This window comes from Poecilia mexicana, unplaced genomic scaffold (genome assembly GCF_051168715.1).
Source record: "Poecilia mexicana isolate PSO_F unplaced genomic scaffold, ASM5116871v1 scaffold_23, whole genome shotgun sequence".
In the NCBI taxonomy this organism is placed as follows: Eukaryota; Metazoa; Chordata; class Actinopteri; order Cyprinodontiformes; family Poeciliidae; genus Poecilia; species Poecilia mexicana.
In genome coordinates, this window is record NW_028263392.1 from 12,030,365 (window position 1) to 12,044,773 (window position 14,409).

General features: G+C 37.7%; 1 protein-coding gene across 6 annotated transcripts in view; it reads right to left on the reverse strand.

Moving 5' to 3' along the window:
* anks1b (ankyrin repeat and sterile alpha motif domain containing 1B) overlaps positions 1-14,409 on the reverse strand; it is a 191,871-nt gene that overhangs the window by 31,145 nt on the left and 146,317 nt on the right. For all 6 annotated transcript variants that reach the window (XM_014981300.2, XM_014981297.2, XM_014981298.2 and 3 more), the window contains exons 18-19: positions 5,795-5,893; positions 3,810-3,962 (exon numbers count right to left, since the gene is read on the reverse strand). In XM_014981300.2, coding sequence (XP_014836786.2) covers positions 3,810-3,962; positions 5,795-5,893 — 252 coding nt within the window. The remainder of the gene's footprint in view (positions 1-3,809; positions 3,963-5,794; positions 5,894-14,409) is intronic.

Sequence of the window (14,409 nt, forward strand, 5' to 3'; positions counted from 1 at the left end):
ATAAAGTTATTTTAAATTATTTACCATTGACGAGGAGGTATAGCTAATGTCTTAATTAGAGTCTGGTTACTAACTGACTTAAATTTTACTTGTATTTGTACTGTATGCAGTAATAAATGGATAGTCAAAAAGGTGATGTTTTTTCTTCCCCATTATAAATGTGACGAGTACTTTATGAGATTTGCAAAAAAAAAAAGAAAAAAAAAAGGAACTATATCTTTACTATGACTTTGTGTTTCCAAGTGTTTTCAGATTTTTTTTTATTTTTTTTTAATAAATTTCAACAATCAGTGGAGGCATTAGGAGTCCAACAGTAATCCTTCTGGCAGGGTCGGCTGTGAGGTCAGCCTGTAGATGACTGGTAATCTAACAGGTGAGAGGTGTGTGTGCACACCGTCTCCCTCTGCAGTGTGTCGTCAGAGTGTGTGTGGGATCAGGCAGTATTTTAAATCTAACCCCCCAAACTGCACATATGTGCCCAGTCGCACTGAGGCGTGTTCCAGCTCCATCAACAGCGTCCTCTCTTGTCTCTGCGCACCCAGCAGCATCTGTTGCCCCTGGCAATTTCATAAAACCAGGAGATAAATTCACTTTTTTTTTTTTTTTTAGGATTTATTCTCTTTTTCTGTGTGTGTGTTCTGGGAAACAATTCCTCAAATTAGTTTTTATTTTGATCTCATCTTGTGTCCTGCCAGCACATCTCTGCAGCATCTCCTTCAGGTAGAGCGGTGACCTCCCCATGACCTCAGGGACTCCTCTAGTTACACTGTGCATTCATATGCACTCACCGTAAATCAGCAAGAATAGAGCATTCTGACATCCTGAAAAAAAACCTACATATGCAGTACATGTGGGTGTGCATTTTTAGACTTTTTTGGTAACATTTAGCTTAAAATTCTGCAACAAACTTTCCGTAAATAAAGAATTTAAGAACTAGAAGCTTTATCTTCTCTGTGCTGAACTGTGTGGTAGCCTGGAGACAGACTATTTTTAATGCAGTGATGAGTCCACTTAGACGAGGATAGATTAAAGAGTGGGCTGCAAACAAAGCTGGAGGAAAGAGTCTCTTTCTGACGGAAAATTTCCTGTTTACAATGTCCTACCATCTAACTGTCAACACGTTTAATTCTGGATTCTTCTCTTATTCTTGAAACTGAACATTTCTTTTAAGATGATCACACTAATTGTTGGCTTTATGTTTTCTGGGGAGTAAAACACACACCATTTTTTTAGTCTAAAATTGGAAAGACAAGACGACATGTTATTGACATGAGCCAGATTTGTGTTGATCTTTATAAGTCAAATCAAGAAACAACGCAAAATACAAAAGGAGGATCCTAAGTTAGTACCATATGCTCATTACACATTCTAGAAAACTAAATGCATCTTTTTAATCAAGAATATTTCTCAAATTAATCCCACAGAGCTTTACATACAATATAAAACCATCTACAGGGCTCCTCTGGAGAAGACTAGAATTTGATTTTGGTATTTTCAAGGATTTTGGGTCTGGCAAAAATAGAAATTAGAGGAAGTAAATACATTTATTTTCATCCCCACTCTTGGTTTAAAAGTGGTTCCTCTCTGTCTGTCCATCAAACCATTTAGGTGTCCATGCATGCATTCATTCATTCATTTGTCCATAATGGACTAAATAAGGGCTGAAAACTCCAAAACTCTGTCAATTTTTCAAGACAAATATGTCAAACCGTATTATCCTAAGATATTATGGTGATGCAACATTAAATATCATCACCTTGTTGAAATAATATCCTACATTTTTCCCCTAAAGATAATGTAAAAATCACTTTTGGCCAAAAACCCCCCCAAAAAAACAAGGCTATTATTTTGGGAAGGTGATGACAAAGAAGTTGGTTTAAATGATCTGATTTCATTCAGTGCTGCAAGAGAAAACTTTCTCTTCATTGTGAAAACATTTTAGCCTAAAATCAATTTCAAAACTGCAGATTCAGACTTTTATTTACTCCCTGCTGTGTGCTTGTGCGCCCCTTAGCTGCATAACACCAACCAGAACGGATGCAAAGTTACAACATTCACATAAAACAGAATTTACAGCTCAAGTGTGTCCGATGTGGAGTTGATTTCATGTTATCACATAAACATGAGGATGTATTAACACATTTCCTATGTCACATTCAGAGGAGCAGAAACAGCAGCAGCAGCGCAGTGAGTGGGCGGTATCCCCAGTTTGATGAAACATCTTGCATCCCACATGCTTATATAACTCCCTCTCTACCTCCTCCAGCTGATCACTCATCACTTTATCCACTGCTGGGAAGGAGAAAAAAAACACCACTTCTCTCTGCTTTCCATCTCTCCCAGTCAAATCAGCCGAACAGGCGGCCTCCTGCAATCGAGCGTGATTTGGTTAAACCGTCGGCATCAAAAGCCCCCCGTCAGTCAGACGGGATCACGCCGCTGTAAATCACAGCTCCAGTGGAGATTTTGCGTCGTCGAAACCGAACAACAAACGCCGATTGCATCATCAGAACTCAGGCAACAAGCGTCGCTATCAGCAGGCTCGCCAACGTTCACAAGAGGAGCGATGTTAACGATGCAGCAGCAAAACGCCACAGAACCAGAACGGCAGCAGGGCACACACTCCGTCTGCATCGTCAGCACACACAGCCCAGTAACGAGAAAAGCCCAGTGGGCGTTCAGGTTCACATCAGCTCAGGTTAACGAACGCCAGCAGGGCCTGATGCTGACGGACAGTTTATCAACTACGGGACACAAATTCACCCTGTTGCCAAGGTCAAAGATTTTATCTAAACTTTTATGGAAAAGATTGATAAATGTCTGAAGTGAGCAAAAGCACCTGATGTTAAAGAATAGCAGCGTTTAATGAGAGAAAATGGTAATCACGCATTTTAGCGACCACAGCCACTGAAATCGTCAACTTCCTCTTAAAAAATGCTTTTACTGGATATTTTAATAGTTCAAACATTAAATATGCCTTCATGTGCATTGATACGCACAGAGGAAACCGTTTTAACTGCAGAAACTAACATCTACAGTCCTCTGGTGCGAATAATCTGGAGGCACAAAGATCCACTGTACCTACAGGTTCCTCCAGGTGGCTGCAGTTCAACAGCACAGCTCTGCTCTGCATTCTGGGTATATTAAAACACCTTATTACGTTGTTCTACTTCAATCTATTTCCCCTTCTTGTCCACTGAGGTCATTCCTATAGATCATTTCCTCCTCCACTGACACTAAGCCTTTCTAAAGGCACTGACCTCAAAACTGTTAAACTTTTGTCCACGAAGCTGAAAAGCCAAGTTTGTGTCAGAAGGCCAGTCAGCTCTTCCATTTCTGATTAGAAGACCAGTAAAATATCCAACTGGAACGATGCTAAAGGTTTGTTAAAGTTTGTAACACAGAGCCAGTATTAAGAGCTCCTTAAGTCACATTTAGGTCTCTGTGCACAGCTTGATCTCTGAAGTGCAGAAATCCAGAATAAATCCATTTGTTCCCATTAAATTACAGTTATGTGCTGCATTATTATCACTCCACCTGTTCACATAACAGGCTGAGGCCCATGTTGAGTGCATGCAAGCTTCTGATAGAAACTTAATTCCTCTTAAAGCTGAGGTTTGCAGCCTTTATGTCACTAAAAGACAGAGCGCCTTTGCTTTATTTTGGATTATTTACTGCTTTGGACCGACTTTTTGTTGATGCAGCAGAACCACGAGTTCAGATTAACTACTGTTCTTATGCCCTTTTTCTATAAAAGCCCAATATGTGGGAGACATTTTCAGCACTGCTGAGTTAGCAGCGACACTTACATTGATCAGCTCGATCTCCCAGATCTTTTTGACCAGCTCCATGGACGTGTAGCCGTTGACGAGGAAAGACTTTGTGTAGTCGCCGAGCTCCAGAGACTCCAGCCACTCGGCCACCGACGTGGGGTTGTTGCCATCGTAGCCCACCGGTCGCACCTGAACACAAATCACATTTCAGGGAGGAAAACGACTTTTCTGAAGGCGTGTCCAAGATTTCACCAGATATTTTTTAGGATTTCAGCATCATTGTTTGTATTTAGCAGCTGAACACAAATGCCGATACGCTCGATTTAAAATGAAAACACATTCAAGCTTTCGCTTTCGCTCAGTACCGCAAATTTATGAGACGAGCCTGAAGAGTTTCTTCAGGTGCTTTTAGTAAAAAATAAAATAAAATAAGAATTAAAACTGCCATCAAGCCACTTACATTTATATATGAAAAACTGACAAACTGTACATGAGCATCTGCAATAAAATAAAAGTGAAGACAACTGAATAAATGTTATTCTGTTCATTTTACCTAAGATTTAATGAAAAAGGAAATTCTTCTGTTTAAAAATAATCCCTAATGTTTCCATATTTACTCTGTGCAGAATATTTTTTTTAAAAATGAATCATTTTCTGTCCAAACAGGCAGAAGAAGTCTCTGTGAGTGCGTCTATATTTTTATAGTAAAACCAAGTAAACAAGCTTCTCTCTTGATTCGGGTCTGAATGTGACAGTAACAGCAGGGGGTTTTCCGCACAGAGGGGAAAACTCTGAGTGCAACGGATAATTAATAATTCATCCACCTTTATTTTGACAGCCCAAACAGCCCCAGAGTTTGTTTTGCTTCAAACAAGCTTCCCACAACCTCCACCTCGCGTTCAGGATGTGTGCGGCTGCACGTCTCCGAGTTAAAAGGTTTCGTCTTCGGTGCCGTTTGGAAAAGTTTAGTGTGAGTGAGAGGAGAGAAAGTGCTGACTGGAGATCTAAGTTTGTCTCTCGCTTCAGACTCCTTCAACTCCTTTCTCCTCATTTGCATGTGATTGTGCTCATTTATTGCAGTAACGACATTATTTTTGGCCGACAGCAACAACATTTCATTCAATTCCAGACTCAGTTTATTAGATTTTGCTTAAAAAGACAATCTAAGTCTGCTGGAACTCGTTGTTGTTATGCCTGAATAGTGAGCGGCTATTTAGCTAAAGCTACATTTTGTGAGTCTTTTTTAATTCATGCTCAGTGGTTGGATTTCTTTATCTCATGATTGTGAATAAAACTTTCGAAACAATCATAAAAAGGCTGACGTTTCTAAAGTTTTTGGGTCTGAATTAATAAGCAGCTTATTGTGTGTAAAGGGAATATTTTCATTCTAGTGTCGCCACCTACTGGCGATGCTGTTTTTCCCTCATTAACTTCTTACTGCCTGAATTCATTTTGCAATTGCAATTTATTTTAGCAACAAAAACACAAATCCAACCACCAAGTACTTCTAATATGACTACAGGTATGTGTGGAATATTATCATCTCAAGATATTGAGGTGCAGCTCATCATTAAGCTGCGGTGACTGTGGGTCCAGTAAACAGACCAGTGAAGAACATTGCCTAACAGAAACAGATCATCGCAGTCTGATTGCTTTATTTTGTTTATTAAAATGTGAAAGAAAGAGAACCAGTTTCAGAACCTCAAATCTTTATCTAAAAGTTTCCAAAAGCCAAAAAAGAAAAAGGAGTAAAATCCACATTTTTGGATTAACGTGGATTTACGTAGGTTGTTGATGCAGTAAAAGATAAATCTAGGTACATTATTTCTTTTCAGAAATTTCAGCTTTAATGCAAAGATCATGAATAACACCATGTCAGCCATCTCTCATCCTACTGATCTGAACATGTGCTGTGATATCAGGTAGTGAAATATTAGCAGCACCTCCTGTGAGTTAATACTTTCAGGATGGACCATGTGGCTTTTGGGACACATTTTGTGTTAAATCCGAGTTGAACTGACCCTGGGCAGCAGCCGGATGGCCTGCAGGAGGCGCTGTCTGTGGGCAGAGTTCAGAATCCCTATTTCCAGCAGGTCTTGGTCCTCCACCACGTTGCTTCCCTGTAAAACAAAAACAAACAAACAAAAAAAACTTAGAATCACTGGAACTGACCGTTTGATCCTCATAACAGAGTCATCTGGCAAAATAAAACCAAGACAGCTTTATTTATGCCTAAATATATCCAAAATAACACAAACACCAGCTGCCGTTTTGGTTTTTGGGTAGCCGGACGAATCTTTAGAGAACCCTGCAACCGTTTCTGCCTGGCAACCAGATCAATTAAAGAGTTCCTGTTTAATTTGCTCTGAGAGACTCTTTGCTCCACGACCAATAGATCACAAATCTGCTCTAATAAATACATATTCGATATATAAAAATAGCTAGTCCATCTAAAAATGGTTAATTTAGGCCTTAAAGGGTTAGAAATATTTTTATTAAATCGTACAGGTTAACACTGCCTCTACAAAATAATTTTTAGCTGATTTCCTAAATCTACATTTAAATATTTTTATTTCACTTTAACTGCAGAAACGTTTTTAATCGAATTATCAAGTGGTGCTTAAAAGCCGATTCCTGTAGAAAGTGGATACGTTCCAGAGTTAACATCTTGTATTTTATTATTACAATAAACGTCTCATAGTTGTGCTGAGGAACTTGTCAGGAGGCAGTGATGGATTTCTGGTGCAACTCCGTCACCAGGAGGTCACGGCAAATCAAATTCAGAAACTAATTGCATTCAGAAGACAGAATCAGTGAAGAGTCTAGCTGTGTGTATTTTAATCTCAGAATCAATCCAGCTGTTCTGTGAAAGCCTCAGAGGTTCGTTATGGAAAACGAACATCGTGAAAACCAAGAAGCACAGCAGACAGGTGAGGCGCATCCTCACCTGTCTGGTTGGGTAAAAACATCCGTTGACGAGCCGTTACTTGCACACCTGGTAAAAACGAAGCCACTAGAAGTCTGGTTTGTAGCTAAAAACTCGTGGTGGACTTTTATCAAAGGTTTATAACAAAGTCTATCAATCGGCTAAAATGGTCTAGTTAAAGTACAGACATAAATCCAACTCTGATTAGCATAATTCACATCTATCCACTCTGGCATGAGCATGAATAATATCAGGGGGAAAGGAAATGTTTCTGCTGCATGAACTTATGAGTTACTGTAAAGGTTAATCAATCAATCAATTAATCAATCAATCCTAATCCTAAATTCTATACCAGATCACCAAGCTGTACGGTTTTTGGTTAAAATGACATGTTATAACTTTTCCCATGAGGCTCAAACATGAAAACATGAATTTGTGAAGCAATACTTAAAACCTAATCAGAACCACCAGAAGAACTGCCTCAAAGTAACACTTTTCACACAACACGGGTCCAGTATTTTACAAAGTAATGACATTTCCTTTTTGCCAAGTTTAATTCTTAATTATGCAGAACAGTGGTGTACAAACTTTTTGTCACATAAGCCAAAACCGGCAAATAAATGTAATTTCTTTAACTGCTTATTCAATTAAACAAAAACAAAAGACATTTCTTTGTTGGAAAGTGAAGTTTGAATGATTGTAGATCCAAAACATTAAGAGTTTTTCACACTACTAAAAGAAAAAAAATCACTTTATTCTCAGCAATAAGCTCTTTAAAAAACTTGCTGGTTTAACAGATGAACTAAACGCAGATTTGAGTTCTCTAAAGTCTGTTTCTAAGTAGACGTCAGTTGATAGGTGTTGTTCTATTAACTATGAAATTAAAGAGAAAACAAAATACTTTGTTAAACTTAATATATGCCATTACAGAAAATTATTATTTGTTAGTAATAGTTTTATTCATCTGCATCAACCACCTGTTGCACTTTGGAATAACTTTAAACTTAGTACATTAAACAACATTAAAATCAGCTATTAAAAAGGCAAAACATTAAAGTCCTCTTTTCTGAGACAGTATGGCTCCAAATAAACTAGATTACAATGAATCTGATGTGATATTTAAATCAGACCAACACCTGAGCCTGTTTGGGTCTCCTGCAGCGTTCACCTTTAATTACTCCAGCAGGAAGCATGAGAGAGCTATCAGTCCTGCCCCCTCTGGAGAGGCAGAGAGGGGTTCACGCACATAATTACAGGATTCAGCGCAGACTGGAGCCGAACAGACATCATCAGGAAAACGGACGATGATGATTAAGAGACAGATCCAGGCAGGAACGGACAGCAGCCGGAGGGGAATCCACCCATCAGAAACTCTTAAACTGTCTGCCCACCGGTCAGGGATGCAAGGATTAGATCTGACTTCAAAAATCATTTAAAACATTTAAAGTAAATCCACTTAAAGTTTACTTTTGAAGCAAACGGCTCACTCTAAATCTCAAGCATTTTCAGAGTGGCAAACATTCATCACCAGGAAGAACGTCATGTTCATTTTTGACTTTTTATGGTTTAATAAAATGGGCAAAATGATGATTATACTAATGTTATTATTATATCTTAGACACAACTTGGTGACCCAACAGGAGAATGATCCAAAGCGCACATCTAAACTGTTCAAAAACACAAAGATCAAGAAGGGTAGTAAAAAACGACAGACTATTTTGCATAAAAGATTAACAATTTAATGGAAAAAATGTCTGTTGATAGATATTTAGCATATGATTTCTCTGCTAATTTCCATTCTCAGTGTATGTAAACTTCTGAGCAGAGCCATGAATGCTGCCCGTTTACTTTAACAAGACCTGCATAGTTTGACAAGCATTCAACATCAGGAAAACAGACGACACCATCTGGATGTCGGTTGCAGCATATGGGAAGAGAAAATGTACTAAAATATTTGTGAGCAGAAGTTTGGACACTTTTTGTGTAAAAGCAGAAAGGCCAAAAAAGAGCAAGCAAAACTCTGAAGTTACACCAGAAGACTGCGAGCTGCAAATGTGGAATGATGGTCATTTAGACGAGGATGATGACGATGTAAACATCACCAAAAAAAAAAAAAAAAAAAATCAGCAGACATACAAACCAATCACAATATGCAACTTATATTTCTACCTAAAAAAAAGAATTGGGGTCTAGGATCTCAACAGTTCAATATATATGAATGTTTTAAGATTTTACTATTATAAAACATGCAAAGTTTGGAGTATATGTATTTAAATGTAAATCTGTAGGTATTTTTAAACAGTTACTTCCAGAAACATTCGTCTGATGTTACTTGTAGTAGAAACAGTAGAGATGGATCATAGCACCACTCGTTTCTGCAATAAAAGAATGTAAAAAGCAGAGATTTGGTCCCAAGATGAGATATTCTGAGGATTTGGTCTTCTGATGCAAACAGAAAACCAAATCATCTAATTAAAAATAAGTAGATCTCTTCTGTTTTTCTACCACTAAGCCACCCGTTTTACACCAAATATCTGACGCTATTTTTTGAACCAACCATTTGCTGGACTAGTAGAAAGAATAGTTTTTGTTTTAGAGGTGGAAACTTTTCAGAAACTGTTACCGTTTCATTTCACCTCACTGCGACATTAGACAGTCAACTGATGCTTTTCTGCTGAAGGTTTAAAACATTTGCACACATCAATGATCCCTTAAAGCCGAGATACGTTCTCAGGGAAAAAATTAATCCAAATTGATCTCCAGGGCTCCCCTGGTCTGAAACCGAACTAAGTAACCAACGGCAACAGCTGATTGGGCTCATTTTGCAGCTGAATTTACTGCGCCGGCGTTCTGCTGCTGCGTGTTGCGCGCCGGCTCCTCTGAACGAGGAGAGCAGCTCGCAGATCAGCTCCCAGGCTGATTAATAGAGGTGGAGTCACCGTGCTACGACTTCACGGCAGAGTAATGGCTCTCGGAGCGAGAGCAGAGTAAATTGTTGGGAGACCGGGGCGCTGCGGTGGAGTGTGGATCTTCAAAGGCATGACTAATTGCTCCCCTGCTGGGCTCCTGATGCGGAGAGATGAAGATCCTGAAGGTTTCCTTTCTTTATCAAACCTGCTTTGTCCACTTTGCTCCATCCGTTCCTGGAGGAGTTTTCAGGAGTGGAAAACATGCTGCTAGATCAGATTTTGCTTCTAATTTTAGGCCAGAAAATTCTCTGATAACAGCGATTTAAAATCAGGCGCTAAGTCAAAGGAAGTCCAGACTTCCATTCATCATCATAAATGGAGGATTGTCCTTTCTTCTAGTTTATTATTCTATTTCTGCTTTCAAGCTTGTCTGCCTTGCTTACAAAATGAAGTTTCTTTAACCAAATATGGCACTATAAAAAGTACTCACTTCTTTGGTTGTTTTAACTTCTTTAAATCAATCATGATCAATAAAATTTAGCTTTTATGAAAAAAAATAAATAAAAGAAACTCAATCATGACAAATGAAAATGAATTTCTACAAAATAATGACAGTTAAACAAAAAATATAACACAAGTGTCTGTATAAATATTCACCACCTTTAAGTCAGCAGTCATATTTTTTTTAATCAAGAATGATTTATAAAAGCAATAATAAATCTGGTACCGTGATAAAATAATGCAAATAAAATATTTAGTAAGGTTTTCTTTTTCATCACATCAGATTTATAGCAAGATTTTATTCTTCATATATTTATTTTTTTAAATGTAGTTATACTTTCTTTGAGTCTTCAACAGTTTTACAAAAAATGACTCCTCAGATTAAAATCCACAAAGTTTTAAGTTTGGATCGAGCATCATAACATTTATCTTGAAAATTATATTTATGTAAAAAAGTATGTGTATATTATCAGGTTGACTTTTTTTTCAGTCTTTAATTGCATTTAATCTTTAAATGTTAAGGTTTATCTTTATGCTATCCAAAATGATTAGCGTTGCTTATGGTTCACGTTTTACATGTTACGTGTACAAAACAACCAGTTCCAGTTCTTTTTACCTAAATATTTCCAGTCTGAAGAGATTTTGATGCTGTGGGATTGAGTTATGAATTGTTCAAAAAAATGTAAAAACTAAGAGCATTGAGAATATGATCCAAACAGAATATAAAGAAATCTACAAATCTACCAGAAACTAAATGAGACTTTTCTGCTCTCCTAGAGATTCAAAATGTATTTAATTTGCACAATATATTGATCAAATATGCAGCTCTCAGAAAATAAAATAAATAATAAGTTTAATGGCATTAGTTCCCCTTATTTGACAGCAGCTTGATGGGAAGATATACAACACACATGAACATTTTTATGAGCCTTCCTATAAATGTTTGAGAGCAAATTGATCCACCAAAGGAAATAAATAAGTATTTAGAGAACCACGAAGGAATGAGGTAGCCAAGAATGTGAACAATATGGGCATTTAAAAAGCCAAACAAAAAGCTTTTTAAGTGTTTTAGTACATCTGATTTTTACACACAACGTTCTGCTGGTTGATGTCAGGCGTTTCTACAGTGACATCATCTCAGATTGGCCGTCATCTCGTGTCCTTCAGAAGAAATGCAGTCAATACTGTCCACTCATTTTTTATTTGACCATCAATCCAGCCTCACTGGCCGGTCCAAGCACTCGGACCCGCCCACTTTAACGGCAGGAGACAGTAATGGCAGACTGGATCGCTGGGCTCATTTACATGTCCAGCACATACTTTCTATTCATACAGAGACGCAGATGAAAATTGAGGTCAAATTCATTTGCAAAAGCAACCATTTCTACAGATGAACTGGAACTGTCTCTGAAATAAAGGACGAGCAGCTCGGGCTTTTAAATCTGTTGACTTTTGTGGTTTGAACTTGGCGTTTACTACAAACTCCCACCGCTGTGTTGCGACAAAATGAATTTGACCCTGAGTTCCCTAAAAAGGGGCTGCTCTCACTAATAACGGCTGTTCTGAATTATTGAGACGACACTGCAGTGCAAATTAGGAAGTGATTTTGAATTTAAGCGACAGAATTGGCATGTTTAGTCATGAACAGGACAAAATGGCTCTCCAGCATGAAAAGCTTTAATCCCAAGAGCGGTTCCAGTCAGGAGGAAACCTTTGAAGTCACTATATCTACTGTAATAAACATATTTAGAACATTTTCTACACCTAAGAAGCAACAACAGGAGGTGAAGAAATCCTCAAATCTCCATAATCCACAAATAACATCCGTCATCGGCTACAGATTAGGGAGCGAATCAGTCATACATACAAATATTCAAATCAATGGGGGTTAAATGGAGTAATTCCTAAGACTGAAAATACATTTCAGGGTGATGATAAAAGCTGCGGGAGTGATTCTTCCCTCTTCCTAATGAGATATTCTAAAGCAGGAATGTCGAACTTATTTTCATTTTGGGCCAAATCAAAAATCTGGATGTTCTTAAAGGGGCGGTTGTTCTAGACTGTATTGATAAAACCAATTCAACTGTTAAAATATCAATAAAAAGCTGTTTGTTTCAGCCTTCAGTAAGCGTTTCTTAAAATTAAATAATATTGAACATCTATTCACACTGATCAGTCCATCCAGGACTTTAATTGTTTGTGTTTTTTTTTTTTTTTGCAATCAAAATCACAGATTTTGTGGCGCTAATTTAGAAATGTTTGTAAGGAATTTCTATGATATTTGTGATAACACATGATGCTAAATGTGGCTTTTATTAATCGCTGTATTGATCACGGACCATAATGTGACATCAAGAAGGCAGCAGTCACTTAACCCAATTTCTGAGAATTTCTGAGAAAAATTTGCAGTAAAATTAGAAAGAAATGTGGAAAAGTGTTAATTTTGTGTGGACACATTTGCTGAAAAACTTGTTGGTGTAATTTAGACTATAGAGGGCCACATAAAAAGCTACGGCGGGCCACATTTGGCCCCCGGGCCTTTAGTTTGACTCATGTTCTAAAGAATCAGATTAAGCTATAGTACCTCCACAAAAAAACAGATCAAAAATATTGAAGACATTGTGTTAATATGCACAGGTTTTAAATGAACACACTTGTACAAAAACAGCTGAAAATGAATGTTAAAAAACAAACAAATTGAGCTCCATGTTCTCAAATTACAATTGAATCCAACTTGTGGAGACATTTTAAGGTAAAAGTCTCCAATCAACATGTTTACATTTGCACTACTTTTCAAACACACTTTTCTAACTGAGTTGCATAATTTAAAGAGTCTCAGACAAAAGTAACGTTTTTTCTTTACAAAATATATTCCAAAGGTCACTTAAAATAAATATATTGAAAGAGAAGAAGTCTAGAAAGGACATTTTAAAGTCATTTCATCACTAATAATTAGTATATGATGGCAAACTTTCCACTAAAATCAATGTAAGAAATGTTTAGGGTCTCCTAAAATTAAGTTTTCACGTTACACAAACGGTTCAAAAACATTTTGCCATAGCAACAAAAGTCATCTAGATGTAGAATAGCAAAGTTGCTCAAGCAGCAGCAAAGATCATTGCAATGTTTATTAGCAAATGTTACATTAAACATTAACTGTAGCTCTGCTGTCTCTAACTTAAAGGTAAAAGTTTTTATTCCGAAGCAAATTCACAGTAACCATGCTAATCATGCATATTAATAATAGATGCTACAGTTTGAAAATCATTTTCTTATTTAGAAAAAAGTTAAATGTTCTTTTTTAGTGACTAATCTCTCACTGCCTGACTCTAAAACTTCCTGACCACCTGTAGCAGAAAAGCTACAATATGATCGTAAATTAGTCCAAAAGTGCAGAGTTCAAGTTCTGATTTTTGCTATTTTTGTCTCTTTAGATATTTTTAATGATAAAAACATGAGAAGAAGAAAATTATAAGAAAACGATATTCAATCAACAGGTTCTTGTTGACTGGAGCTAAAATAGATTAACCACATGTGGGGAAAACACAAGGCAATAGAGAAAGTTGGATTTTATGCGGTTGCCACAGTAACAGATGCAGGTCACTCAGAGTGGAGGACCAGAGCACACGTATAAAAATGTCTGCACAGATTTCCCCTGATACTTTTTGTTTGTTCTCCTAACAGAGGCAGCAACTTGCAATTAGTTTACGTCAAACAGACATAAAAAGTCAAACTTGTTGAATTTTTAAAGTTGGCTCCACCGCGGCGGGGCCAGTCTCCAGGGAGACTCATAGAGTCAGCATCCCTGCGCTTTGTGTCTTTCTGCCTTTGCTGCAGTTTCTCACAATTTAACTTCATCGCATCTCCCCAGCCCTCCCCATTTCTCCTCATTTCCAACTTCATCGTTCAGCCTCCCTCACTGATGCACATCATTTTCTAATGAAAAGTGACCCAAACGAGATTCTTTCCTACGTCACAGGACGGGATCGCCGGAGCAAACCCAGAGGATCGGTCAGCTCTCCTGCCCACAGGCTACAGGTGGTTGGAAGCACAAAATCTCAGCAAAAACTACAATGAATGCGGCTCGATTCTGTGATGTGTGCAGTTAGAGCTGCTGGTGAAGATATGTTGGAGGATTTCTGTGCGTAGGAGGGACTTCACATGGCATCAGTTGGGAGAGGCAGCAGTGATTACAAGAAAAGACAGACAAATAGAGAGGAAAAGAATCACAAAAAGAAAGAAATATAACCAAATCTAAACATCCAGATGATGCAAAACCATGCAATCAAAACAACAGGAT